The 26,420-nt window shown below is 51.7% G+C and overlaps 9 protein-coding genes across 9 annotated transcripts; 4 read left to right on the top strand and 5 right to left on the bottom strand.

Moving 5' to 3' along the window:
* Positions 1 to 4,852: 4,852 nt before the first annotated feature.
* B0T23DRAFT_441774 (uncharacterized protein) lies at positions 4,853 to 5,586 on the top strand (the record flags this gene model as incomplete). The annotated part of the gene is made up of 4 exons (XM_062840791.1): positions 4,853 to 4,907; positions 5,161 to 5,201; positions 5,245 to 5,361; positions 5,405 to 5,586. The coding sequence occupies 4 exons, from the start codon at positions 4,853 to 4,855 to the stop codon at positions 5,558 to 5,560; spliced, it is 369 nt and encodes a 122-aa protein (XP_062692693.1). The 3' UTR covers positions 5,561 to 5,586.
* A 468-nt stretch (positions 5,587 to 6,054) lies between these two features.
* Positions 6,055 to 7,167, bottom strand: B0T23DRAFT_441776 (uncharacterized protein). The gene has a single exon (XM_062840792.1). It carries the CDS (start codon positions 6,825 to 6,827, stop codon positions 6,192 to 6,194), a length of 636 nt encoding a protein of 211 aa, XP_062692694.1. The 5' UTR covers positions 6,828 to 7,167; the 3' UTR covers positions 6,055 to 6,191.
* Positions 7,168 to 9,122: 1,955 nt separating this feature from the next.
* B0T23DRAFT_357598 (uncharacterized protein) lies at positions 9,123 to 9,711 on the bottom strand. Its single transcript, XM_062836197.1, has one exon. It carries the CDS (start codon positions 9,459 to 9,461, stop codon positions 9,291 to 9,293), a length of 171 nt encoding a protein of 56 aa, XP_062692695.1. The 5' UTR covers positions 9,462 to 9,711; the 3' UTR covers positions 9,123 to 9,290.
* A 2,477-nt stretch (positions 9,712 to 12,188) lies between these two features.
* Positions 12,189 to 13,597, top strand: B0T23DRAFT_317015 (velvet factor-domain-containing protein; the record flags this gene model as incomplete). Its single annotated transcript, XM_062834972.1, has 2 exons — positions 12,189 to 12,261; positions 12,354 to 13,597. 2 exons carry the CDS (start codon positions 12,189 to 12,191, stop codon positions 13,595 to 13,597), a joined length of 1,317 nt encoding a protein of 438 aa, XP_062692696.1.
* Positions 13,598 to 13,684: 87 nt separating this feature from the next.
* Positions 13,685 to 14,217, top strand: B0T23DRAFT_137025 (uncharacterized protein). The gene has a single exon (XM_062832292.1). It carries the CDS (start codon positions 13,772 to 13,774, stop codon positions 14,123 to 14,125), a length of 354 nt encoding a protein of 117 aa, XP_062692697.1. The 5' UTR covers positions 13,685 to 13,771; the 3' UTR covers positions 14,126 to 14,217.
* A 539-nt stretch (positions 14,218 to 14,756) lies between these two features.
* On the bottom strand, positions 14,757 to 16,319 carry B0T23DRAFT_137050 (glycosyl hydrolase). The gene is made up of 3 exons (XM_062832293.1): positions 15,805 to 16,319; positions 15,530 to 15,718; positions 14,757 to 15,354 (listed from the first exon to the last, which is right to left on the bottom strand). The coding sequence occupies exons 1-3, from the start codon at positions 16,153 to 16,155 to the stop codon at positions 14,842 to 14,844; spliced, it is 1,053 nt and encodes a 350-aa protein (XP_062692698.1). The 5' UTR covers positions 16,156 to 16,319; the 3' UTR covers positions 14,757 to 14,841.
* Positions 16,320 to 18,803, bottom strand: B0T23DRAFT_441778 (uncharacterized protein; the record flags this gene model as incomplete). The annotated part of the gene is made up of 6 exons (XM_062840793.1): positions 16,320 to 17,115; positions 17,175 to 17,524; positions 17,576 to 17,949; positions 18,004 to 18,541; positions 18,594 to 18,699; positions 18,758 to 18,803. The coding sequence occupies 6 exons, from the start codon at positions 18,801 to 18,803 to the stop codon at positions 16,718 to 16,720; spliced, it is 1,812 nt and encodes a 603-aa protein (XP_062692699.1). The 3' UTR covers positions 16,320 to 16,717.
* A 271-nt stretch (positions 18,804 to 19,074) lies between these two features.
* B0T23DRAFT_337515 (cytochrome P450) lies at positions 19,075 to 21,265 on the top strand. Its single transcript, XM_062835828.1, has 2 exons — positions 19,075 to 20,813; positions 20,882 to 21,265. The coding sequence occupies exons 1-2, from the start codon at positions 19,339 to 19,341 to the stop codon at positions 21,051 to 21,053; spliced, it is 1,647 nt and encodes a 548-aa protein (XP_062692700.1). The 5' UTR covers positions 19,075 to 19,338; the 3' UTR covers positions 21,054 to 21,265.
* Positions 21,266 to 21,421: 156 nt separating this feature from the next.
* B0T23DRAFT_379241 (YT521-B-like domain-containing protein) lies at positions 21,422 to 24,474 on the bottom strand. Its single transcript, XM_062837136.1, has 4 exons — positions 22,795 to 24,474; positions 22,565 to 22,626; positions 22,384 to 22,497; positions 21,422 to 22,299 (listed from the first exon to the last, which is right to left on the bottom strand). The coding sequence occupies exons 1-4, from the start codon at positions 24,323 to 24,325 to the stop codon at positions 21,850 to 21,852; spliced, it is 2,157 nt and encodes a 718-aa protein (XP_062692701.1). The 5' UTR covers positions 24,326 to 24,474; the 3' UTR covers positions 21,422 to 21,849.
* Between the last annotated feature and the right edge of the window lie 1,946 nt (positions 24,475 to 26,420).

The following is a 26,420-nucleotide window of genomic DNA, read 5'->3' on the forward strand; positions in this document are numbered from 1 at the left end:
GGATCAACCAAGGTAGAGGTATCCTCCTCCTTTTCACTAGAGACAGTTAGTTAGGTATCCAGTAGATACCTACGGTCTTTCTGATGGGAGTAATCAAAGGGATGGAACCCCATTGACAGTTTTTCGTGGGCGCCAAACGTTGTACTTCTCACTGCCTGCAAGATGTGAACTTCCATTCTATCTCTGCTATGATCGACCGTCCGTACATGTTTCCGGACATCGTAGATGAGAAGCTCAAGTGTTTGTTTTGTACGTCGGTTGATCCCTCGACACGAGCATCTTTTATCAAGATACGTGTCTAGGTAAGAACATATGGAAATAAACAAGTTCGACTATAGAGATATACGATGAGAGACGGCCTCTTCCCGCCTCGTAAATATCTATATTGAATCTCCCTTCATAGTTGGAAGGATAACATTCTGATGACACTGAAAAGTAGTCTAGGTAACCATTGCGGTTCTACACCGACAGATATCAAGATTCCCACGAGAAAACAAGTTGGACATGTAGAACTGTAGAGGAAGAAGAAGAGCAGACTAAGTGAAGACGCCTTTTTTCCCTCGCAGCGTAAGGTACCTAGGTATTCAACATCTCACTTTCCTTTCAAATCAATTCCTGACATTTCCTTCCCCCTTAGAGGTACCTACCTAGGTAGCGATAGATACTCCCGATCCCTTCATATGCCCGGTTTTCTCGCTCCTTTTACACCTATCCTTTGGAAACCCCTGAACTCGTCCATCACGTAACTTTACCACAACGCGCTTCCTGAAAATGCGATTTGAATATATTCGATACTAGGTAATTGTTTTCTATCGCAGGCCACCACACATAATCTGGCATCTGGCATCTGACACCTGACAAATGACATCTGACATACAGCACGGGATGAAGCGAGCAATGATCTAAAGAAGTATCAAGAGAGAGCCCACATGAATGTGGGAATTACTTGTGCAGATGCGGACTACTATACGGTACTGAGAAGTTCAACTAGTCTCTAAATCCCGGGATTATGTAGATTCACCATCTGCCATCGCTCGCTGGCTGGCACAGAGAAGGGTGCCCCCCCGATTCCATCGAGGAGAGCATGAGTTCAGCGATAGTGACACCTGATATCTTGATTTGGGGGAGCATTGTACGTCCCTTGAAGAAAGAATGGGAATGTAAGCCGAGCGACCCGGAAACCCGAATTACCAACCCCTATGTGCAGGCGGAGGCACGATCGGCATGCCGCTGCTGTGGCAAGTTGAACTCTCTACATGTCATACAAACATCAAGGGGTTCCGTCTCATAGAGAGACTTCCTGACTGCACTTTCAGTGAACACTCTTGAGGACACTCCAGATTCTGAGTGCCCCCCCCCCCCAAAAAAAAGGGAACAAGGCCTTTCGGGCGGATCTCCGGCCCACTAGTTGCATGTCATGCTTTTGCTGTTGTATATTCTTAACTTTATTTGGATCCCGTCGATGAGAACGGTCGAGATGAATGAACCAGGCTAGAAAACGCAGGGGACAAAGGCCAGTACCTGTAGGTACTCTCCAGAAACAGGGAGACAAGTTAGCCCCTCTTCAATCGACGGGCTGGCAGTTACTCTGCCCCTTCAATCTCGTAATTGGTCACCCGTTGGCCAGTTGCAACCCGATGTAACGACGGCTCGCGGATGCTAAAATGCCTAACTGGCGGCGGACATCGGAAGGCTGGACCCCTGGTCTGAATGGAATAGTGAGATCACGCCGGCTTGAGCGGATCGTTGAGCTTATTACTTTGTCTCCCGAGTCCCGATCCTGCTCGTCTTGCCTCCAGCCGTCGACGAACTTCGCTCTCTGCAATCTGTTTCCGCAGTCCCAGAGAGCGAGTGACCAAGGTAGAGTCATTGGCGATTTGCTGCTATTCTTGGAAAGCTACCAGCTACCTCTCTGTCGGTAAAAGCAAGTAATCTGGATCGTCTGGTAGATACAAAAATGTGTATGAAGCATATGGTACCCGTCAGCTGTTCTGAAGATCAAGAACGAGCATGGGAAAGACTCTCTCACCTGTCACCAAGCGAGGGGCACGGATTTCTTCGCGGAATGAGCAGCACACCAGACATACGTGAGTGTGTTTGTCATGAGGTGCGAAGGAGGCGTACATACGTACCCACTGGGGCTCTGGAAAAGAAGGCTGCGAAGGACAGTCCCGGTCGTTTGTGATATCACGGTGGTAGACGTGTGTAAGACGGTTGGAGGGTCGGGGATCTGTCGAGACGATACCGGCATGGCTATTAAGCAGCCAACAGCATTAGAGGTCAGCAGCACCACCTTTTCCAACCCGTATGTATCCGACAATGTCACTCCGCGGACAAAGTACAAACCACCTTAAGGACTGACTACGAGAGCTGACCCCCGATATGAACCGACGAAACGGCCCAACCTCCGTTCCGAAGCGGTCTTGACCGGACCTACCGAGGTCGTCTGGCACCGCGCAATATCTGGTCAGTGTCAAGACAGAGACGGCGGTGCCTTGTCCGTAGTGTCTTTGAGGGTCGTCGGCAGTGAAGGGCCAAGGGGATGGCCGCATGACAGGACGCGCCGCTGAATGTATGCGTGCCGTTGTGACATGGCGGGTAACTGCACACTGCACACTGTAAAGAAAGGCAGGCTTGCCACTGGGATGTGAATATGCAGCTTCAAGCAGTTGGAACACTTGCTTTGAGAGTCCCGTTTCGGACATATCTTGGTTGCGGCAATCCAGAAAGGGTCATGACATGCCTGGGAATCTGCTGTACGCTCGGTCAATTGCCAGGTTGACGCCTCTAGGGTTGCCTTGTAGACGATCTCGGCTATGCAAGCTTGCGCTTTTCGACCAACGGTAGTGGTAGGGCATCGATAGTCTGGTGGAATCTTTGGACCTTGCCAGTCTGCCAATCCTACTGCAACTTCCTATGAAGCTGCGTAGGTAGTCAGGTGCTGTGCATTCGCACTGGGAAACCCTTCCCCCTCTGTACATGCCAAACATAAGCAACAGTCAGCACTTGCTCTTGTCCGAATGTTTTATCCGATTCGATGAAAAGTCAGGGACGTTGCACACCGGTACTCATTCGTATAAAGTGCCTGCAGCCACATCCCTCCTTACTTCCATTATCATGGCTGCAAAATAGCACCCAGGCCAAGTGGACAGGACCCTTTCTTGGCGACTTCATGAATCCTCGTCGTGACTACCGGTTCTGGTTGTCTTGATCATGGTTAACGAGAGATGGTAGGTTGATGTGCGAGTTGACAAATGATGACACCCATTGGGGTCGAGCTTGGCCATGCCGTCCATATAAATTATCATGGAAAAAGCGAAAGAATTGGTGACCTGAATTTTTTGTTCTTCGTCTTGGAATTTTCTGATTTGGTGGGAGACGTCCTCTGTTGTTCGTCTTTCCCTTGGAAGGCACGGGGTACGCACAGACCTGGTGTTCTTGGAAAGAGCCATCGCCGAATGCCGATTACCGATCTCCAACAGTGGGCAACAACCACTTGAAAGCCCATTCATTGTTCATTCCTCAGTTATCTACACAGCCTGTGAAGATTCAAACGAAGTGACTCCTCCTTGGAAGAGCATCATCGGTGCAGATATCTTCAATTCTAATAAGCTGGGACGAACCAATAAAGTGTCTCCAGGAACTACGGGCCGGCCAAGGACGCCACAACTGACAATTGGGCACAGCACGGCCATATCAGCTTTACTGATATACCAACCCACCACCACCACATATTGCTGGACCCGTTGCGTCTAAGAGGTTGACATATACATCTAGACCTCTGTCCAACACAGGAGACCGAAATGCGTAGCCTATGCACTCTTTGTAGCACGTGAAGTTGATTTAGAGTCGGTGTGACAGTATGCGTTAGTATAATTTGTAGTGTCGCCCAGTGTATACTTGGAATCCCATCCCCGGGGCCAACACGTTTCTTGAATCCCATCTGTTCGTTACCTGAGTGGGTTGTGCCATTACGCTTTGAAGCTGAATGTGGCTCTGGTCTATGTAGCACCATAAATATGCCAAGATGGACTATGATTGCACCGTATTATGCGACACATAGCTCATCACCATAGCTCTGGGATTCTTCTACGTAGAAGAGAGCTTGATAAGACCAATTTCAGCCTCAAACATAGCTCTGGATTGGATGACGTGATCCCAATATCCAGCCCGGACCCGCTCGACGGGATAGTTAAAAGTCCAGAAAAGGAAGGTCGTAACAGATGGATGTCAATAAATTTCCACCCCAATATCGCGACTGATGAGGTGCATAGATTTTTGCGACCAGCTTTTATCTCACACTTCCAGGATAGTTACTGGCCATGTCTGTACCGAGTCGCTCGCTGAGATCAAGAGAATGCACTGGCGATCCTGTTCTGATTAATGCTAGCTTCTCCAATGCACCACGCAAAGCCCAAGTTTGGTTCGGGTCTGAGAAACGTGCGTTATACACAAGTAACCATAAACTTCGCCTCGTGCCTGCAATAGTCACATCAATCCCGAAACTTGGCCACGGTTTACTCCGTGGAGAAGACTCAAATATTGGGAAAGCAACCGGACGTTCAAAATCTCTGCATGGCATGTAGCGCATTGGTGTACAATCATGGAGCTTAGGCAGGAGGGTAAAGCTCGATTTCTATCCTCCTAGTGGCCCAGCTTGCTCATCGCGCCTGGCTAAAAGTCAAACCATGTTCTTATGCGATTCAGATAAGGATCAAACTCATGTTCAGTATTGAACCCACCGAAAACCCTTTGCTGGTAACGTGAGTGTCAGTATTGGTTTGGCTAACCCCATAAAAAGCGTCGGAGCTGCGGGAGATGCAGCAGGAAGACAAATCCAGGTGTAGTAGACATGGCGTGTTTCTGGAACTTGCTGCCGACCTTTCCTTTCCCTTCGTTCCTCTTTCGTAAGGTTGGACATATAGAGGTAGGTGAGACAATATGGAGGCTAATAGCTATCGCTCCCGGACGCCAACGCAGAATTCTCTAGTGATACTTCGCTGATCAATTGGCACCAACTTCGGTTCATCATGTGTTCGGTAACCCCATTCTCACTGAGACATGATAAGCAAAGTTTAGGAAGATGGGTCTAGATCTGGCGAATGCCCGATCCAGAAGAATTTGGGGATTTAAGACTTGAGGGGCTTTGTTTCTTCGCAGGTCAGGAAAGAAAAGGCCCCGACATCGGCGATTCTTGGCGAGTATGTCATGGACTTCTCACCGTCGAACGTTTCCGTGTCATAGCTGGCCACGACGTCCTTCCTCGCCAATGGAACAGAGGAACAGCAAAAGACACGTCGGCAAGGAAACATAGAGTCTCTTCATCTCCAGAACAAGCGCTCTAAGACCATGACATTGATTGTATGCAGGACCCAAAGACGCCCTCGACTGGTGTTGATAATAGTTCCAGGTATTTTTGGCTAGCGAGAAACGGGAAATGATTCATTGCCGGCCGGGGAGAGCGGGACACCAATTACAGACCCTTTCAGCGAACGGCCCGTTTGGTATCTGTGCTGCTTTTGCTCAACTCTCGTCCCGTGGTTTTGCAGGAGGTTTCTGAAGAAGCGGGTAATGCGAAGACTGCCCCTTGGGCTAGCAAGGAGCAGCAAACGTTGCGCCATCTTGACCACTTTGTTTTTTATTTTATTTTTACTACCCCTCTTTTACATGGGACGTCCTAAGGGAGTAGTCGTGACGGAGCAAAGGGGAGCGGATCGTGATGAGAATTGTCATCGGCCGAATGCACCTCCTCGTCATCCCCACAGCCTGTGAGTCCAACTGGAGAGGGACAGAATCCACTAGAGTCTAGATCCTCTAGGGATAAAGTCATGGGTCTTCGAACCCCACAAAATGCACCGTTGAGAACCAAGGTTCTGATCCCGACGTGGGCCCTTACTCCCGTTGTATCGTTATACATTACTCAAATAGAGCTTTCCTGATGGGGAGAGGCCTGGACAACGTCCAAGCTGAACCATAACTGAACTGGAAACAAACTTAAGAGACGTGACCGATATCAGAGTGGAGGATCCATACAAGATTGGCGTGGAGATGACTCTTGTCATCTATCGTCAGACTGTCAGAGCGTTGATGGGGAGATCCATGTCTTTTTCTGCAGATCGAGTCTCCTAGCAGTGCCTTTTTGTCACTCAACAGACACGCCAATTGAGCCGAGTCAAGCTAATCGGAGACGATTACCCGCACAACTCAAGAAGAGTAGTGATAACAAGCAGGCGGATAGAGGGGCGCGAGCGGTCCGATGTGAAAGTGGTGGGGATGGTGATGGGGAGATACAAGGGGCAAACAGCGAATGGAATATTTCCTGATGGTGTTAATATGCTCAAATATAGGGCTGAGGTCCAAGAAACCCAAGCGTGATTGGCTTTCCTGCAGTCTTCAAGGTAACTGGATTGGGCAAAAGGGCAAGCCTGGGTCTGTCTGCATTCAGAACTGCCCTTGCTGCCCTCTGACCATAGAGCTTCAGACGATGGCACCGTTGGCACCTTGGCAGTAGTGATGCTGGTTGCCGTGCGGACCAGTGCAAGAAACACCGTAGAGAGCGTGTCGAATGAGCACGATGGAAAAGACATGCCGTCTATATCGCGGCCGCTAGCCGGTTTCAGATGACCAGCAGAGTCGTCGGCCACACGAATCAGGTTGCCCGCGCTTGGAAAAGGGAATCGATGAGGCATTGGAAGTCGGAGCAAGAAGACCCACGAGAGTACCATTGGCCGGTGAAAGCATGGCGACAGGGAAGGAAGCATCACCGTCTGCTGATTTTTAAGCATGCAATGTGCAGTCGTGGGGGAGAATATGGAGAAGATCGCCATGACGTTGGGTCATCTGAAGGCCAATACCATTGAGTTCGCGTGGTGCTGACACTTGTTCTGACTCTTTGACTGCAGAAAGGTCACGTCCCAGGTGGGAGAGTGGGTGGGTGCCCTCCTTTCCCCGGGACTTGTCTGGACTGAAGGGCGGGCGGGAGGTAACTGTCTGGACCGGTACAACCTGAGAAGCACCAATTCCGGTACCGCGCGGGAAGACGCGAAGGAAGGGTAGCTCCGGGGGTGCTAGGTCCAGTGTCAGTACAGCAGTCCATTTCAACACGAATGAGGCAAGGAGCATAGGTACTCCATGGAGCTCGCAGTAAGCCTGAGGTGGGAATGACATGTTCCTCCTCTGCTTGTTGTTGACGCAGTGACTGATATCGTCAGACTCTCAGTCAGCGACTCGCCGGGATGTCAAGCGACTGGCTTGGGGAATACTTCCGAACCTCCACCGAGATGCAGTTGCTGATCACTGCAGTAATCACCAAGTTCTAATCCTCACAAGGGCCCATGGAGAGGGTAAGGGTTCGGTTCGGCCGGCAGATAGGTGATGAGCGAAACACTTTTGGATCATCCATGTTGTTGGTGCTCGCATGTCCTCATCTCTTTCTTCTTTCTTTTTCCTTTGGTCGTCCGGAACTCGGAAAGGGTGAGTGACCTGGGACTGGGGACAAGGTCAGGCGTTGGGTTGGAGACTTCTTCCCTTCATTTAGGTTGGGAGAAGACAGCTGAGATCGATGGCTGCCTGGGAGGCTGCCGATTGGAAGGTCCTGCAATCTTGGGACCGGCAACTGTGTGTGCCTGCTGCCGAGCAAAACGGTTGGGGGAAGGCGCAAGACAGAAGGGGAGAACAAGCCGGAGACGCGCAGCTCCAGGCTGAGTGATTGGAGATGGCGGGAGGACAGGAGGGGTAGTGTAGACGGTAGAGACGTTGGGTAGGTAGGTAACTGCCGCGCGCCTTCCTCCAGATCGTCACTCAGCCTCGATTCAGTTTGATTCCATCCAGTGCAGTGGCAGGAATGCCTTGCTCTTCTCTTGCCGTCTGAGTGCAGAACAACTTTGAACCTTCCTTATTCAGAGATGCATAGGTCGTCAGCATCGACTCATCACTGCACTGCTCTCAATTGAACTGATAGGCACACCGCCTCCAAGCCAATACAAAGGTTATGCTTCAATCGGGTGCACGCCATCATTCCAATCGGACAAGTCCCTCAGCACCGTTCGTTTGACGTTCGAAGTGGGGTCCTCCAAAGAGTCTCTACTCCACTAGGTCCGAACCTGGCTGGTCCCTGTCGATGGAGCACCTTGTCCCCCACACCAACCCGAGCCGACCTCCAACTACATTACACTTTGACTTTCTCATTTTTCTTCCTTCTCTCCAACCAATGAACCACTGGAAGCACTTGACCGCACTGCGTCAAATTTGTGCAACTTTGCGAGTCTGCGAACGACGTCCGGTTTGCAGACCGCAAGGAGGATTCTCACAGAAGGCTGACTGCGCCAACGAACCGTTCGCAAGAGAAGGCCATATCCATGACCACCTAGTAGTCGACACTTGTGCTCTCTCGCCGTCCATCTGCTCGAGCTGTGCTGTGCTGTGCTGTGCTGTGCTGTGCCTCAGTCAAACGATGGAGGGCGCGGTATGCCGAACACCCAAGACATCTCGCAGCTTACACAGTATCAAGCCGGTAGATCTACTAGCGAAGGTGCATATCTGCCATCCTGGCCCATACAATAATTTCGTCGAGCTCGTGCTCCTTCCAAGAAAGGGCCTCTTTTCTTTTCTGTCTTGACAGTCCAATTTGCCCGACATGTCTCCAGCGTCGCGCTCGCTTATGCTCCTCGGACGAACTGATGGGGCTTCTTTGATATTTCTCAGACAATCCCGCAAGACAAAAAGAGAAGCTTACTGGTGAAACGTCCACCTCGTCATGACACAGGCGAATCGAAATGTTAGGACGCCAAGGAGGCTCGATCCCCCAGTAGCGCCCAATGCAGACACAGAAACTACATTACAGAGAGGCTTGTCACCTGTCTTTCTGTCTCACCGGCCCTGTCACTTGACCCCGGTCACCGACCGTCCTACGGATAGCAGCCGACATGCGTAACCAAGATTTGCACTCTGAAGGTTGAAGTGACAGCTCGACTTGGACCGTCTCTCTTTGAACAGGCACTCCGGACCCAGATCGAGACTGGGGCCTGAATCTGGACTGGATCAGACCTCAGTGCCGGCTGATTCCCCAATTTTCCCTTTTGCCCAAAAACAGAACCGTTGAACCGAACCTGGTTACAAATCCCAGTGTTTTTGTTACATCTAGTCTCAGCGGTTGACAAGGACGAGATGAAAAGGCTCATCTTTGTCTTGACGAGTCACCACTTCCCTCCGTCACCTAACCCATGAGGACGACAGACCAAAGACATGGTCGAGCTGAGTCTACTACTAAAAGGCGATGACCTCAACTCGAATCACACCACCACGTACAACTGCCGCCCTCTACTTCTCAGACAGGCCAAACGCCATGTCTCGGGATCCAGACCTCTCCTGACGATATCGGAATGCGAGCGGGCGAAGTGCACGACCGTAATTCGGGCGATTGGCCTTATGAGCCAACAGTTTGCCAGTCTGTAGGCTTGCATACCTACCGTCCTACCGATGGAGCGATGTTAAAGAAAATGCTTGGCAACGAACAGCTGAAACAAGCTTCTGGTCAAGGCCGGCTCGGCCCTGCCGAATCAAAATCGACCTTCTTGGCCGGCCAGGTCGTGATATACTCTGAGGCCTATACTATATAGCGCTCGTGGAGGCCACTACGCCACAATCCCCCCTGTACTTGCATTCGGGTCTCAACGTCGCCGGCGGAGCTCTCTCGCTTTGACCTCCTGGAAGGTGCTTCAGAATCTTCGAAAACGCCAATCATTTCGCCGACCTTGCCCTTCACATGCGCTGACACGGGACTCGCCAGTTCCCATGAAGTGAACTGTGAGAACGACTGTCGAAACTATTGACTAGCAATTACACTGCAGCAATGCACGCGCAACCCGTCTCTGGATGAACCGCCATCCATAGTAGATGTGAGGTCCTTTGCAGAATTACCCTCTGTAGAGGTAAGTACCTACCCTTGGCTGGTAGTTCTCAGTGCCGCCCCTGCATTATCTGTGGTGGTAACCTGCCATCATCGTCGACGCCACCATGTGCGTGTACCTGAATATCGCTTGTCGGGTGTACCACCACCCACCGATGAAATTGCACAAGATTTTGCATTTCGAACGAGCCTCACTAGAAACCGTTCTCCCTCTGCCTTAGATACAAAGGATCTGGTCGTTTGTGCGGCGGAAGTCGGGACTCGGGACTCCGGGAGCGGTGCGGAAACCAAGTACCAAGCTTCATGCCGGAATTTTTCAAACGCCCCGGGTGTCATTTCCCGTCCAGGCAAAGACCGTTTCCGAGCACAGAAATTTGCAGTGTCGGAAATCCTCACCTCGTGTTGAGCCATGATGGGAACATGTCCTTTAATGCATGCAAAGATGGCATGGCGATGGCACCGCACGGACGCCAACAGATAGGCCAGGGCAGCAATGCTTTGTATCCTGTACACTAACAGAGCAGATGAAGCCTCTTCTTTCAGCTTGAAAGTTGAACAACTGAATCAGCTCCTCGGACGACTTGGTGCCGCTCCAACATTCAGGAGATTGAGACTCCGCGACTAAGGAACCTTTTTTGGTGAAGAGGTCATCATCTTTGTTCACCTTTGCATATTCAGCGTTCACTTGGTAGGTATCCGTTTACGTACAAACTCCTTAAGTGAACCTGTTAAGGTAGGTGACCAACAGCTGCTGGTACGGGATAGTTACATTTACATTTATCCAGAATTATCTAGCCGTGGCATTCGTACAAGTACCGGGTACACGCCTCGCACACTTTTCGCAACTGAATCACTTCACTTGTCCGAATCGGGAATGAGCACCGGTACATGCGAAACGACTGGCAGAAGAAGACAGAAAGCATCGTCGAGCATCGTTTCTGAACAGTTGTTGCTCCTCAAGCATACCGTTCCCTCCAAAATGGGGAGCTTTCTTTTCCCATCCATCCCACCACTGACGACCCATGTCGTCCATGCATGGCTTCCTACCACCCACCATAGCTACATTGCCGTAGTTTCTTTGCCAGACGTGAAAAAAGCATGTCCAGGGGCAGGACCTCTTCTTCATTTGACCCCGTACGTAGGTAGCCTCTGAAGCCTTGGAAAGATACGGACTGGAACCAGGTCCTTCTCTATGCTTCCCTCTGCGGGCTTGTCTTTTTTGTCAGCAGCCCATGGCCTATCACGACTTCTCATCCCAAAAGGGGGGAACCTAAAACAGGGCAAATTCTGCATATGGATTATAGGGTGAGTGGTTAAGTCTGCGAACGGATCCTCTCAATCTCTCCTGTTTCCCCAGGAAAGGAAGGAACCGGAGATTCAGGAAGACAGATACAAACGGGGCCTAAGCGATTCCTGTCAAATCACCAGTTGCAGTACCACGCCGCTATTATTATACGAGGCCGCTACATGTATAGTATCAGGATCTTATTACTGAGGATTGAACTGACTGACGAAACAGAGGGGAGAGAAACGTTGACAGACCCCGGTCCATGGTATCCCGGCCGACCCCGGCCTGCCTTGTGCTTGGCACAGCCGCCCCGTCATGTCTGTAGGGATGCGTGAGCGGATGTGGTCAATGGCCAGGTGGACTGGACTGGAGAAGAGGGCCCTCTACTGCACATACCCTCCTGGCCCTCCTCTTCGTTCAAGGACTAGACCGATGTAAGGCACTGGCTCTGACAGGCTTGGAAACACCCCGGTACCTAGTCATCCGTTATTCAGACGACATCCTCGTTGTCAATCATATATGGGTATCCGCTCACTTTGCTACGCTGCCTACATAATACCATAGCTCCCCATCTTCTTGTCTACAGATGGCCACCGAAGGATCCTTTTGTTTAGTATCTACTCTTGCTGTTCTCATCAAGTTATTATTTCTCTTCCTTCATATTCAACCCGTACCTGCCAGGACTCAAGTGACAGATAAATTCCAGTCCCCCCTCACCGATATCGCCCGCCACTCAGTTGAAGAGATCTTTGGATGCGGCAGCTTCTCTCAGTGACGACAGGAAATCTCAATCCCGGCCAAGTTCAGTCGCGGCTTCCGTGACCCGAAGTCGTCTTGGTCAGATCAGAATATTGTTGGGAAGGTGCGATCTGTTGACAGGAGGTGGATTCTTTCGACCAGGTTTTCTCCTCGCCCCACCTCATCACCTCTACCGAAAAGTACATCGGCGATCTTCTTGTGATGGCAACAGCATCGCCGCCGTCCATGGACGGCATGTCACCCGTCTACGAACTCAAGATCCGTCAACAGCCCAAGAATGCGCGCGTAGCTATTGGCAAAGAAAAAGGTGAGACCAGACAGAGCACACCTCGCCGTCTACACTGGAGAGGACGAGATGCATCATGGCCGAACCAGACTAACAAGACACCAAAATCAAAGCAGACAGAAAGCCCATCGACCCCCCTCCCATCGTCCAGCTCGATATTCACCCTATGCGCCATCAAATACACAACCCTTATCTGATCCTCGTCTGCAAGCTTGTCGCTCCAGAAAGTACCGAGAACGACGATGCCAACCACCAGCAGCCCGAGCCCAAGGACAACGATCTAATCGGTTCCCTTTGCTCGTCTCCCTACGTCCTCAAGGACACCAACAATGCCCAAGGCCTGTTTTTCATTTTTCAGGATGTCTCTGTACGCCGTGAAGGCACCTATCGCCTCGAGTTCAACCTCTTTGAGCTCAAGCCTCTAACCAGGGAGTGCATCGCCTTAGCCAGGACCACCTCCGACAAGTTTGTTGTGTTTCCTCATCGGTACTTCCCCGGAATGGCCGAAAGCACCTTCTTGACAAGGTCCTTCAGTGATCAGGGCGTGCGCATCCGGCTACGCAAGGACAGCCGAAGTGTCAGCACGCGCAAGAGGGGTGCTAACGCACTAGGAGTCGGGGCAGGCAGCGGTGATGTCGTAGGACGTCTGCGGACCGGCTCGACGATAGGTCTAGGCGGACAACAATACTCGCCCATCACCATCTCCCACCACTCCCAGTCCCACGGTAGCGGCGGAAGTCACGATGAGCTCTCCTCAACGAGCACCAGCCCCATCAACCACATCAACACCACCCTAGCCAGCCATCACCCGCACGACCTCATCCCCGGCATTGGCCACTTGGACCGCAGCCAACACCACCGCGGCTCTTTAGCCTCACAAACGTCTTCAAGCCTCCTCGACTCCCCCTCCAACACCACCATGCTCAACTCCCCCACTGTCACAGGCGTAGGCGATTTTGGCACCTCCACAGCCACCACCCTCGGCGGCGGCGGCGGTAACTACTCTTTCACCGGCGTCGCCGCCGCGCATCAGTACTCCTACCCCGGCACAGCCCTCGGTCTAACCACCGGCACCACCGCCCATGATCGTTACTACGATTACAACAGGGCTGGCAAGAGGCCTAGGTTGTTGCATGGTACCGGGGTGGATGATCTGCTGGATCATTCATATGGGAGAGACCCTTACGGACGGGACCCCTACGATCATCATCACCGCGTGGTCGGCGGCAGCGTGACGCTCCCACCCCATACGCAGGGGTATGCGACGATGGATGCTACGCACGGATATGGCCATGGACGACATCATGATTATTATGGGGTGACGGCTGCGGGGCCTTACTTTGGGTCGGCAATGTGAACAACTCCAGAGCAATGCTTTTGGATCATGATCGCGCATGGTTGTGGTTGCCCTGTAATCGATCTAGTCGGTGAGTAGTTTAACAATCAACCACCCTTCAGTTCTGATGAAGTTGAAACTAAATCGCTGGTGAGGCAGATGATCTTCCCCTCTTGAGCTACGTTGTTTCGCCCCATGTTCCCTTTTATTCTCCCAAACAAGGACAAGAACACTATACCGCTGGCGCACAGGATGTTGTCGAGAAAAAGATTTAGTAATTGCTTTGCTTTGCTCTTCCTCTTGCTCTTCTCTTTCACTTCACATTACTTTTCTTTGCTCTCTACCCTTTTTTATGTTTCATCTTTATTTCACCCTTTCCCCTTTCGTCCTTCTTCATGTTGCCTCCTTTACGTTACGTCTTTGCTCGTTGGTTGGTTTAGGAAAATAGAAAAACGGCGTCAATGGTGGTTGTCACCCTATGGCGGCTGGCGGCGGTTCCCTCTGTTTTTCATCTGGAACGGTCTGGTTGTTTTCGGTGATGATCGCTGATAACTGGTGGTGGGAACGATACCCCATTTCCTTGAAACTCACTCTCTCTAGTCTTGTTTTCCTCTGTCATGGTTATCAGGTGGAACTCGTCTGAAAAGCAAAAAAAGAACGCGAATGTGCAAACAAACTGATCTGGGAAAAAGTTACTTGGAAGAGCTTGGTGGGAGGATATCTGATTTTTGTTTAGTTGATCTTGTTCTGTTCTGGAAAGTAGTAGTGTACGGTCGGATATACATCGCACGAGACGGTACCGGAAACAGAATGAATGGAAGAAGCGCATCTTGCAGAGACGACAACTGTAAATATATCCAATGAAACGGCCATTTGAGCAAGACTTAATAAGGCGATGGGACGAACAGAATAGCAACGGGTCGTGGAATTAGTGGTGCATGGCGTAGTGGCGTGGAGTGACAGCCCACCCATTACACCTGTCGCGCCAGCTCGGTGCATCTGTCCTCTGCCCGAGACGTGACCCGTTCGAGACCGACTGGGGGAAGTTTTTTTTGTGTGTTTTTTGCCTTGTTGTTTTGGAAGGCACGGGGCCATTCAGGTCGTCACAGGTTGCGATGCTTGGCATGATGTTTTCGTCCCCTCTAACAGCAACGAATCCCCTCTTTTCCCCTTCACGTTCAATTCTCATCCAGTTCCAGTCCCAGTCCCATTTCACTCCCCATCCCAACCCACCTCCTTTTTTTGGGTATTCATTTTTTTGATCATCAACCCCACCTAGCATTCAACCTCTCCCAAACCGTCCCATCCACAGGCAACACACTCCCATGCCTCAACCCCGTCGGCCACCCCGTCCTCGAACTCGCCGTCCACCCACCACTATTCCTTTCCGGATTCGTACTCTCATACGGTCGATACCCATCACTCCCATAAAAGTCTAATAGCAAATGGACTTTTCCGGGAGTGGTATTATCCCAATACGCCGCGGGGCCTTCTACGCCCGATTCGATTATGGCTGAGGCACCGCCGACGCGGGTCCAACTACCAAAAAGACCGGTGGTGGATGTTTCGACGAAGACGGTCTTGAGGGATTCGTCTTTCATGAAGCGGAGGTAGGAGGAGGAAGAGTTGAGAGGAAGAATGGTTAGGTCGATGATGTTGGTTGGGGATCGGTCGATGTACGTCTGGGGAGTGGAGAAGGTGCGGAAGTCGGAGGTGTAGGCGTAGCGGATCTTGGTGGAGGAGGGGGTGCCGGTGTGGGAGGGGTCGGAGGGGGAGTACTGGCTTTTGGTTAGAATAGGGATCGGGATGAGGACGTGAAAGGAGAAAAACAGAAGAGAGGGGGGAAGAGGGAGAAAAAGAAACAAAAATTGGGGGAGAAAACAGAAATGGAAATGGAAAAGAGGGGGAGGGGAGAAGAATATAGAGGGAGGAAGGAAAGAGAGGGACACATACAAATTTGGAAGCCCAATGGACGAGATATTGACCCTTTGCCGGATCCCAAATCGCTTCAGGTGCCCATACCATGCCGGCCGTATTGTCTTCTACGATCACAAGTCTTTCATTGACCCAGTTGATGAGATCGGTGCTTTCCCAGACAAATATCCCCTTGGAGCCTGTTCGTTGTGCCGCGTCCCATGTTGTCTGTTTTCATTCATCGAAGTAGTACCGTTAATAAACCTGGTCCTGGCTATACAAAACCTTCCTCCTCCTGCTGCAGTCTAACGCACCTTTCCAATATTCAGATCCGTCCCAATGATATACCACTTCTTCCCTGCCTCGCTGCCTCCACCCGGAACGATAGTCGGATCCCGAACACCGCCTGTCCCCTTCGTCGGCTTGAAGATTGGCGAGCCTTTGTTTAGAGCCTTGAACGAGATGGGGTTGTTGCCGTTGCTGAGGTAGAAGTAGACGTATGGATCGGCGCCGAGGAAGAAGACACCCAGGTATCCGGCGAGCGATGGGTCGGCGCGCTGGACTATCTGGTTATTGTCAAGACCCAAGGATGCGGTGTCGATGACGAGGGCGCAGCAGGCCCACGCCCAGGTAGAGACGAGGAGAGTGAGACTGGGGATTCTCATTTCTTGACGCGCAGGACGCGCTCGTAGGATCAGGTCGGGAAGAAGGGATATCGAAGCGGCTCAAGAAGGTCTAGATGCGGCAACAGAAACATCTGGGACTTGAAAGACATTTATATCCCAAGAAGCTCTTCTACCTTTTCCATAGAACCATCTGTATGCCACTCCCCTCCCACGTGAAAGCCGCCTCTCAATATTGACGTCCACTACTTGTAAAGTGTGGCTCCACGAACTCTACATGGGACCCTGAAGTATCAAGCATTAGGGTAGCGAGGCCCGGGGGTTAGGTGACATTTAGGCAAACGAGAAGGGCCGATACAGTTTGTAAATGGCTAAATCATGCTCGCCATGCTCCGAATTGATCGGAGGACGTTGCAGTCCAAGGTCGATCTCCAAATTTTCTGGTGTGAATCTTTCAGATTCGATTGCTGGAAACAAAATTCTCCATGCTGGGCGGCCAAGTACCAAACGATGTTCGTGGCTACTACAACGCTAGAAAAGGGGGTCCCGGAGCCGAGACATGCAAGAGAGAGTGTCTTTAAAGGTTTGAGAATAAGCGCTCCAATCATGTTTCGCCTAGTTCGACCTCCTTGTTTGTGTGGTGGTCTCTGGTGGATATAAGACCGATATCGTGGCCGGCGTTATTGATAGCGTTGTCAAGCATCAGGTGGAAGGCATGAGTGCGCATGTCAAAGAAAGCCTCAGACTGGACCGAAATCTGGGAGAAGCTGCTCTCCAAGTTCAGATTGGGAGCAATGGTTGTGCCATCCCAGTTGTCAACGACCTGTGGGCTTGGCGACGAAGGGGTATGGCATGAACTTGCCGGATGACTAGCGGTGGACTGGCTGTCGTCACTGATTAGGATAGGTTGTTCCCTCATTCCAAACATCTCTCCCATCAGTTTGTCGTGTCGAAATGCATTACCGGAACAGTGCTTTCCGAACAAGTGTTCAATGGTAATACCTAACAAAAACCAAGCATCAGTAAATGGTGATGATCATTGGGGATAGGGATTGTCATACCTTGTTCAAGCCACTCGCGCGGATTAACAGTGTTGGGCCATACGTCTTTTGGTTTGAAAACGTCAATCAGATGACAAAGCTCAGCATACGACGAGTGGCGCGAATAGGGAAAGGTGATGCGACTAGGCAAATTTCCTTCATCTGTGCTGTGAGCAGCCAGCATGGATCTCTCCAAAGCTATCTGGGACTGGGACTTAATGATCAGGTCTCGCAGGAAATTGATGAGTGCACTTTTGTTATCTTCGCCGGATGTGAGCAGTTCCAAGCCTATCTCGATTTTCGAACCGCTTGCAAAAGACTCGAGAGGTAGAAGTTCAACTTTCTCAGCCGACTTTTGAAGCCAGCGGATACTGTCAGAGTTAGTATGAGAATAATTTCAGGACAGTGAAGGCAAGTCTTACAACTTCGTAACCATCTGAATTTGTACCTCGGACAAGTGTTCTTGCTCCTCGTTGTGCTCAAGATCATCGCCTCCTCCACCAATACCAAGTTCTGGAAGGTCTTCGCCGTTGTGAAGGTGGGTAAGGACGGGATGTATCTGGACTATCGGGTTTTCTCGAACTGTCTTGCAGAAGTTGCCCTTCTCACAGCTATGGAGACGGACATTTTCATCCAATGTCAGACAGCCCGGGTGATACGAGTTACCGCGCATAAACCCCACAAGTGCCGGAGCCTCGGGAGACAAGTGATGCAAGACACCGAAGCCGCGCTTGTTCCCTGGATCCTTGGCAAGAAGAGACTGGTAAATGCCCATCTTGTATTCGTCAACATGGACCTACCAAAGTTAGCTGACAAACACGGCATGGTAAAGGCGTGGCTCATAGCTTACTCTTGACTCCAGTGCTTTGGACAGGGCAACCCACACATCTTCGTACCCATATGTCCAGGCCTGAAAGTGGAAGATCGTGCTGGGAGGATACCTGGAGACCTTGTCCAGCAACTCGCTGATGCCCTGAGCTTTCGTGGGAAACTCGATATCCTCAATAAAGGATGTATCGAGGTAGATGGTGTCGAGTGTCTTCAGCCCGTATGCATACTGAACCATAGAGGGTGACCTTGCAATGGCGTTGACATGCCATGGCTCGCTCCGAATATCCCCGGTGTAGAGGGCAGCCTTCCCTTGTCCCTCGAACAGAAACATGACAGCGCCAGGGCAATGATTTGCGTCCAGCAGGGTGACTTGGATATGGTTTCCTGGCTCGAGTTCGAGTTCGACCGGCGTGTCAAGAGGGAGTGGTTTCAACAGGTTCCTGAGGTGCTTGTAGGACAGTTGTCGAGCCTCCAGGATGCCTTGGGCATAGTTGATGCGACGAGCTACGGTCTCTAGGCGGAGCAGTATCTCCCTGGTGGCGGCAGAGCAATAAACGCTATGAGCCGTTAGATATATCCAATTGTCAGGAGAGCAAATTCTCGACTAACAATGGTGATCGCAAGGTGTCGAGACCAGCAAGGTGATCGGTATGGACATGGCTCAAGAAACAGGCCAATGGAGGCTTGCGATTTGGGTGGGTGCGGAAGAAGTCAACTGAATCAATGGCAGTGGGTAGTTAGCCTTGGAATCCAAACAAGGGGAATGCGCTCACCTCTAATGTCGGGAAACTCGGCCAACAAGCCGTTGAAGGTAGACATGTCCAAGTACTCGCATTGTCTTTGTTGATGGTGATGTCATGTCGAGGCATTTGGCCCTGTCACCATATTACTAGAATGGCCATGTATTGTGATCAGACGGAAGGTGCCGATCCCCATGAGCAAGGCTATCGAGTCAGTCCCCACGGACCTTGCGAGGCCGAGAAAGAAAAAGAAGGGATGAGGCGCGAGGCTCGTCATAGGGCTGAAGAAAACAAAGGAAGACCAAGACCCCACAAGGAGCGGGCCGGGTTGGGGTTTGTAACTGCTTACAGACGACCATGCCCCTGAAGTGCCCCGCAACGACCAGGCCCAGAGCCCCAAGTGACGTGCCTTGTACGCTTTTTGACACAAATCGAGAAACACAAATCCGCGTCGACCTTGATCCTCGTCGACTTCCTGTTTCTGCCGTGTTTCATCGAGGAGTAGAGTATCCCCGGGCCAGGAATAAGCAAACATGGCGCCGACGACAACAAAACCCATCTCGCGCCATCATAACATATCCTTCCAAATGTCAACCGGACGGTAGACAGACACAATGGCAATCACCAGTCTGAGCTCCCACCTGCTCGAGTCGCTGCTGGCCAGCTTGACTCTGGGTCGCGTCACGGCGCTTGTTTTTCTTCTCACACTTGTGAGTTTCGCCATCGACTCGACGAGAAAGCCAACATATCCCAAATCGTTACCCCGAGTTGGCTTCACTGGAGGAATCGGCGCGACGGTTCGCAACTGGATGAACCTTGGCAACTACCACAACTGGGTCGAAGAAGGCTACAACAAGTATGGCAAACACGGCCGCTCTTTCGTCACTCCCTCTTCTCCCAGCCAGCCGGACGAGATTGTCGTTCCTCAAGAACAGATAGCCTGGATGCTCGAACAGCCCGAGACGGTCGCCAGCACCCAAGAATCCCACAAAGACGTCCTCTTCGGCACCTACAACTTCTTCAATGTCGACGACCACTTCCCTACCAAGGTGATGCACAGGCACCTGGCCCGCAACCTTGTCACTCTCCTCCCCGACATCCAACAAGAAGTCGCCGAGTCCATCGACATTGCCTTTGGCACCGACTCCGAGAACTGGACTACCCTCAACCTCTGGGAGGCCCTACTAGCCATTGTCCCCCGCGTCATGAACCGCCTAGCCGTCGGCCTGCCTCTCTGCCGCAACCAAGCCTTCCTCTCGAGCCAAGTCGGATTCGCCGACGACGTCTTCCGCAACTGTCTCATCCTGACGCTCTTCCCGACGGTCCTCCACCCGCTCGTCGGCCGTCTCGTCACCCTGCCCAACTGGTACCACTTCCACCAAGGCTACCGCCTGCTCAAGCCCGTCATCGAGCAGCGCCTCCGCGACTACGAGCGCTTTGAATCCGGCGAATCGCAAACCCCACCCGAAGAATCCCTCATCACCTGGCTCATCCGCCAAGCCAAAGCCGACAACCTGCCGCACGAGCAGACGCCCTACATGATCGCCATGCGTCTCCTGCCCATCGAGTTCGCAGCCATCCATACCACCGTCATCACTCTGCACGCTTTGTTTCTCGATCTGCTGGCCTCCGACCCTTCCAAGGACTACCTGTCCATCTTGCGGGAGGAAACCACCGCCGTTTTGCAGTCTGAACCCAATGGCATCTGGACCAAAAACGGCCTTGCCCGGCTATACCGCACCGACTCGGCCATCCGCGAAAGCATGCGTCTGTCGACCTTCAGCACGGGTCTCACTCACCGCAAAGTCGTAGCCAAGGAGGGAATCACCAACCCGTTTGAGGGGTGGCATGCCCCCTACGGAGCCATTTTGATGGCGAACATGAGCGTGCAGCATGACGCAGACATTTACGAGGATCCCAAGACGTACGACGCGCTGAGGTTCTCGAGGGTAAGGGAGGAGTACGAGGCTCGCTCGCAGGAGGAGGTGGAAAGGGGAAAGGATACAGAGGAGGCCTTGAGGATCAAGAGGTTGGGGGTGGTGACTACCAGTAGTGAATTTTTGCCTTTTAGTCATGGGAGGCATGCTTGGTTAGTATTTTCTTCTTCATATGTATGTGCAAGTAACGTCCATCGCTAACTCAAATCCGTCTTCACAGCCCCGGCCGTTTCTTCGTAGCCCACGAAGTCAAAATGATGCTGGCCCACATCCTCCAAAACTACGACATCAAGCCTATCGCCGAGCGACCGCGGCCGACATGGGTAGCGCATACGATTATTCCGGCGTTGGATGTGAAGATTGAGGTCAAACGACGACAGCGGAAGCATTAAAGTTGACGTCTTTTTCAAATCATGGTGAATGAATGCATGATCAGTTAGCTCTCTTAGATGTTCTAGGATATACATAGATGACGGATAATACGCATAGAGTCGATAATCTCCATGTTTATATTTCTCATGAACTCGTCAATCTCTCCATTGTCATTACTCAGGTTCTTTCCAACAAGAATCCGACGTTTCCGGGCTTGTCAAGGCAACGCAGGAAAAGACAAAGACAAGGTACCACAGTTTGCTATCTGATAGGTTGATGTCGACTTGGGTAAGTCTTTTCGTATGTCGAGTCAAGCAGTTGCTGGCTGTCGTGAATCATGAACCTGGTTTCCGTGCCATCGTATCGGGTATTGTGAACAACTGTCACTCAACCTACTCATGCACATCTCATCTCCGACTTCTTCATCCGCCTTTTATAATCGAACTGCTAACTTAACGTACATGGTACACAGATTGTATACACTGCTGCCCCCCCCTTCGCGAGCACGCCTTTAATACCAAATCAGATTCTTGTTGGTAACCCCCTTAAATCCTCCGATACCCGTGAATCATCATCACTCTTACTACTGCGATGATCACTACTCACCAAACCGCCTCTTCCTCTGCCGCGCCCGCCGCCGCAACTGTTTTTCTTTTTGTTCATCCATATAAGTTTGAGTTTGATAGATTTTAGATCGGTTTTTGTAGTTGTTTGTCGTTTGGTTAGATCCGGGCCTCCCTTGTTTGAGGCTCAGTAGATGACTGTAAATAGACCGCTTCATACGTTTTGCTTGAACGGCCCTTCACACTGGAGAAGCTAACGCGCAGGAAACCTATCGTGATAATCATCCGCACGCTTGGTATTGCGCTGGTTGTTCCAATGACTGGTGTTGTTGTGCGGCTTCTTCTTGTTTTTCCACCACGAGGCGGGGTTAAAGCCCGACGCTGAATCGCTTTCCCGGCGTGCGGGTTGTGGCTGTTGACGACTTCCCGAGGGGAATGCTGTCTTGTTCGATTCCCACTCGGCATAGGATTCCATCTCTCTCAGCAATGCTCGGCCGCAATCCTCCTCGACTTCCTGACCATCTTTGGCAATCAGGACCGAGAGATTCTCATTGAGCGGGTTTTTGAGGTATCCAATGCGAGAGAAGGGAACAGCAACTTTGCTAAGCCATCTGAGACGGAAGGGAGGGGAGGTCTGCCAATGGATATTCTTCATCCAAGATGCTTTGTTGATGTCGGCCGAAGGTAAACTGGTCATCAGTGCCTGAAAGATACATGTTAGATGATGCTCCACGGTTTATAAGAGGGAGGAAGAGACAGCAAACACCATGACTGGCCCAGAACTTACATAACCCTGAAAAGCCTTGCTCTTGTTCACAGAGAAAAAGAAGATGACATTTTTGCACGTCTGGTAGGCCTTGGTGAACTTTTCTTCGTTGGACGTTTGGGTGACCCAGATTGCCTGCAAGAATGCGTAAACCACGGAAACACTAATGCGAGATCCAGGACAGAGGGGTTGCAAAACTTACGTCGTCCATGGCCTTGTCCAAATTCTCGTTGTTAAACGACTTTAGAACGAAAAATCGGGTATCTGCATCACGGGAGATTAACATAGTGGTCAGCCAAGGGATTCGTGCGGTCGCCAGACCATAAGGAAAGTGATCTGCGGGGCTGGGTCCCTTTGCGAGGGTGTTTGAACTCTGGAAACTGATTCTTGCTGTGCATGTAATGGTGAAGAAACAACGCAAGGAAAACTAACCGCCCTTTTTGCCCGTATCAAAGTGCTCAACATGCTCCAAATCCCTAGGTCGCCGGGGCGACTGGGCGCTTTGCGCTTTGTCTCCACCGTGTTCGTCAAAGAAGCCGTTGACATCATCACGGTAGCTCCGGTCGTCATGTTTATGAAGAAGGCGTCCGTCGTATTTGTTGTATTCGGAACGGTCGCGGGACCGAGGCCGAGGAGAAAACCGAGAGTGTTGATATTCGCGGTCACGCGAGGTGGGACGGCTTGGACGGTGGTCACGACGAGGTGACGGTGCGCGATAACGACGCGGAGACCATGAGGGGGCACGCTTGATAGGATACTCGGGCCGACCACGTTCACGGTAACGGTCATCATACTGGTTGTCAATGTCCATCGGCCGGGGTCCGTTCTCCTCCGGCCGATGCTTCTTCTCCGGAGGAGCATCGGTCATGTCCACGGACGGCTCGCGTTCCCTTTTGGGCGCTACAACCTCGGGAACTTCGGATACTTTGTTAATGATTGCCGGGGCAGTTTCGACTACCGGCGTGGCAATGAGACCAAAGTCTAGCCCCTCTTCTTCCAGTAGCTTGCGCTGCTCGGCCTCTAGCCTGGCCCTCTGGGCAGCATGCTCAGCTTCGATTCGTTCTTTCTCTGCCGCCAGAGCTTTCAGCTTACGATATCGTTCGATCTTTTTGGTACGTGTTTCGGCGTCATGGTAATTAGTTAGCGCCAGCCATTCCCGCAGGTCCGGGTTGAGCTCCAAGGCTCGCTCCAGGGCCTTTTCGGGAGTCAATAAGGTGGCGGTAGGTTGATTCTTGGTCTGAGCATTCTGAGATTCGGGCCTGTTATTTGTACGTAGGGCCTTCCCGGTGCCCGTCTGGGGCTTACCAGGGCCTTTTTGAGGGAGTTGTTTCTTGTTAGAGGTACTATTAGGTCCGGATCGGGGGGCCTTGTCAGGTTCTTGAGCGACTTGGTGCTTCGATTGCTCCTGAGATCGTTCGTGGGCCATTCCTGCTTTAACTGGCTCTTCAGTGTCGCTCGGAATCTCACCCTCCTCGTCCGAAGTGGAGATCGCTGTGATTGCAGCCTCTGCGGGTTTAGGAGGCCGCACAGAGGAGGGATTCGACACGGGTGCAGGAGTGGCCTGGACCGGCTGGGCCTCGACAGAGCTTTGATTCTGCTGTGTGGTCGAGGAAGCCGGTCTAGGGATAATATCTGCTGTGGGATCCACGTGATCGGAAAAGGAGCGAATCAGAGCAGCAATATCACTCTCATCGGCCGAGATGGACGTCTCGGTAGGAACCTGGGGGACGGTATGAGGAACGAACCGAGGTTTCGGTGTCTCAACTTGCGGGGGCCTTGGTGTTGACGCGACCGTAGTAGTGCTAAGGGGTCTGCTAGCAGCCGCAAGATGCTCGCTGGTGGCGGGCGGAAAAGAAGAGCGTTCTTGCATGATAGCTTGGAGTCGCTGCTTGAGCTCGCGAGTCTTGGCGTCGAGGGCCGCGATGGCCAGCTTTTTCATGTTTGGCGGAACAGGACTTGACATTGGTGATGAGTGATGGGCCAGTAGGAGCACTGGCGACGCGTCAGCAATTCCTCAACGTACGAATGACGTAGGAATACTGGGTATTTGTTGGTTGATATTGCTGTCTTGCTGCCTTGGTGCTTTTTTTTTTTTTTTTTCTCTTTGCTTTTGGTTCGCGGTTTTTTGTGTCCGCAGGTCCTTTAAGGCGGCCAAGCTGACACGCTCGGCAAGGCGCGCGACAGGGAAACTGTGACGTCGATATTGTGCCCACCTCCAGGTCGTCGAAAGCCGAGATGCTTTGCTTATTCAGTAATGTATTTCTCTCACTGGCCAGGCCATGAGAACACTCCGGTCATCTCCAACACCACAGAACAGAACAGAGGGCGAGCAATTGAAGAGTAATGTGCTGGCTCTCAGGGCAGCTATGAGTGCTGCTTGGGGTGCTCGGCAATGGAAGCAGCCAAACACTGCACCGTTTCTCGATTCGACCGTCCCGATTGTGAAAATGAGTAAAAGTTGAACTTTTGATGTTTGGAGTGGAGCAGCCTATGCACTAACAATGGGGCCTACCTACCTTGTCATCGGGCCATTGGAGGTGCGCCCCACCCCCGCTATTTGTCACGGTGCCTGCCCGTCCCATCCACGTCTGTGCTGTCTGTCGCTCGAGGCCTTATATCGCTCATCCTTATCGGACAGCGCTATGGTACACCTACCTCCCAAGGACCTCGGTGCAGTCAGGGGCACTAACAACAACAACAACAACAACAACACTCTCTCAATTTTTACTTACCCCTCCTCATCAACAAATATTCTTCAAGTCCATCCTGTCTTGTGGATGGCCAGACTATTCCACCTAAACTCATCGTGTGCCTCAACCCTCAGACGCATTGATGCCACTCTTTTCTCCGTTGACTGCTCTTTTTTCCCAAATCCCTCGTCTTCTTGAGCTATGCAAAGTCTCCCACTTGCACCTTGTCCCGCCTCTAGTGTAAAGATTCAACCGCCGGAGACGCGTGTTTTCAAGAGACTGACTGACCAGCTGCTAAAATCACACAGGAAAAGGTCGATTTGGGACAAACCATCGGCGAGAGAAACGCTTCCCTACAGAAAGCCAACAAAGACATCGACAACCTCAAGGGGTCAAAGTCGTTGGACATGTCTTATGCCAAGAAATGTAGGAAAAGAACTAACGGCAAGAAAGAGACTGAGAGTTGTATGCTTCTGGGTTGGACATGATATACCACCACCAGCCGTGATGCTCATAACAGTTGGCATTATGATCTCCCGCCATGGCATTGATGACAATGCGCAGTCTGCAAGTCTGGTAGCGAGCATCTGAGGCTCTCTTTCTCTTGGCAACACTGGTCGAGGAAGACGTCGTGCAACTCGGGCTATCCAACACTCACTCCATCATCATCATCATATTCCTGTCGGTCAGTCTCTAATCCAAAGCCAAGGTTGTATCTACCCCTTTACACTACCTCTACGCTAGAAGCGCCCATGCCGACCGTGCCATTCGGGTGAAAATGACTTTCATGCAAAGACTCTCGCAAGAGGCGGCCGGCGCTACCGTGGCCCATATGTAGTGTCTGTTCAAGATTCTCAACCCTTGACTCCAGCGGCATATCCTGGCCTGACCCCTTTCATCATCCTTCGATTTGGCTTCTCTCTTTCTCACACGTGAAAGAAAAACAGTAAAAAAAGAAACAACCACGTCCAAAAGGCGCCACACTTCGGTTCAACCTGCCGCGACTCCGACAAACCTGGCATACCAAAGCCTCTTGACTGGCTCAGTCTCCAAGGGGCCGAGGAGGGGGCGGGGCCCGGGATCGGTAACATGGCCGCTGGCGGGCGCTAGCAAGCGTTGGCTGGAACGTTGGAGGCTCAAGATGCCCCTGCCGGACTCCACACGAACCCCTTCGCCTACCCTTGTTTACACCTCAAATCACCCCCTGATGTGCCCCTGAGTCTCCACACAGACCTCACTGCTGCTTGTGCTGATGCCTGTGATGGTGACGAGAGCTTCGAGAACACAGCGCTTGGCTTGCGGGTTAGCTTGGATAGCTTGCGAGGCCGAAACTGGGCTCGATGCTTGACCCCACGGGCAGGGCAGTTC

This window comes from Neurospora hispaniola (genome assembly GCF_033458365.1).
Source record: "Neurospora hispaniola strain FGSC 10403 chromosome Unknown B0T23scaffold_4, whole genome shotgun sequence".
Lineage (NCBI taxonomy): Eukaryota > Fungi > Ascomycota > Sordariomycetes > Sordariales > Sordariaceae > Neurospora > Neurospora hispaniola.

What these genes read in the sequence shown, in the direction of transcription:
- B0T23DRAFT_379241 (XM_062837136.1), bottom strand. Translation starts at nt 24,325, where the DNA reads ATGTCAAGTCCTGTTCCGCCAAACATGAAAAAGCTGGCCATCGCGGCC. An exon ending in TGGACAAGGCCATGGACGAC is followed by an intron (nt 22,498 to 22,564) that starts GTAAGTTTTGCA and finishes GCATTCTTGCAG; the next exon opens with GCAATCTGGGTCACCCAAAC. An exon ending in GCAAGGCTTTTCAGGGTTAT is followed by an intron (nt 22,300 to 22,383) that starts GTAAGTTCTGGG and finishes TGTATCTTTCAG; the next exon opens with GCACTGATGACCAGTTTACC.
- B0T23DRAFT_137050 (XM_062832293.1), bottom strand. Translation starts at nt 16,155, where the DNA reads ATGAGAATCCCCAGTCTCACTCTCCTCGTCTCTACCTGGGCGTGGGCC. An exon ending in CGGATCTGAATATTGGAAAG is followed by an intron (nt 15,719 to 15,804) that starts GTGCGTTAGACT and finishes GAATGAAAACAG; the next exon opens with ACAACATGGGACGCGGCACA. An exon ending in TCCATTGGGCTTCCAAATTT is followed by an intron (nt 15,355 to 15,529) that starts GTATGTGTCCCT and finishes ACCAAAAGCCAG; the next exon opens with TACTCCCCCTCCGACCCCTC.
- B0T23DRAFT_337515 (XM_062835828.1), top strand. Translation starts at nt 19,339, where the DNA reads ATGGCAATCACCAGTCTGAGCTCCCACCTGCTCGAGTCGCTGCTGGCC. An exon ending in AGTCATGGGAGGCATGCTTG is followed by an intron (nt 20,814 to 20,881) that starts GTTAGTATTTTC and finishes CCGTCTTCACAG; the next exon opens with CCCCGGCCGTTTCTTCGTAG.
- B0T23DRAFT_441776 (XM_062840792.1), bottom strand. Translation starts at nt 6,827, where the DNA reads ATGGCGATCTTCTCCATATTCTCCCCCACGACTGCACATTGCATGCTT.
- B0T23DRAFT_357598 (XM_062836197.1), bottom strand. Translation starts at nt 9,461, where the DNA reads ATGCAAGCCTACAGACTGGCAAACTGTTGGCTCATAAGGCCAATCGCC.
- B0T23DRAFT_137025 (XM_062832292.1), top strand. Translation starts at nt 13,772, where the DNA reads ATGTTCCCTTTTATTCTCCCAAACAAGGACAAGAACACTATACCGCTG.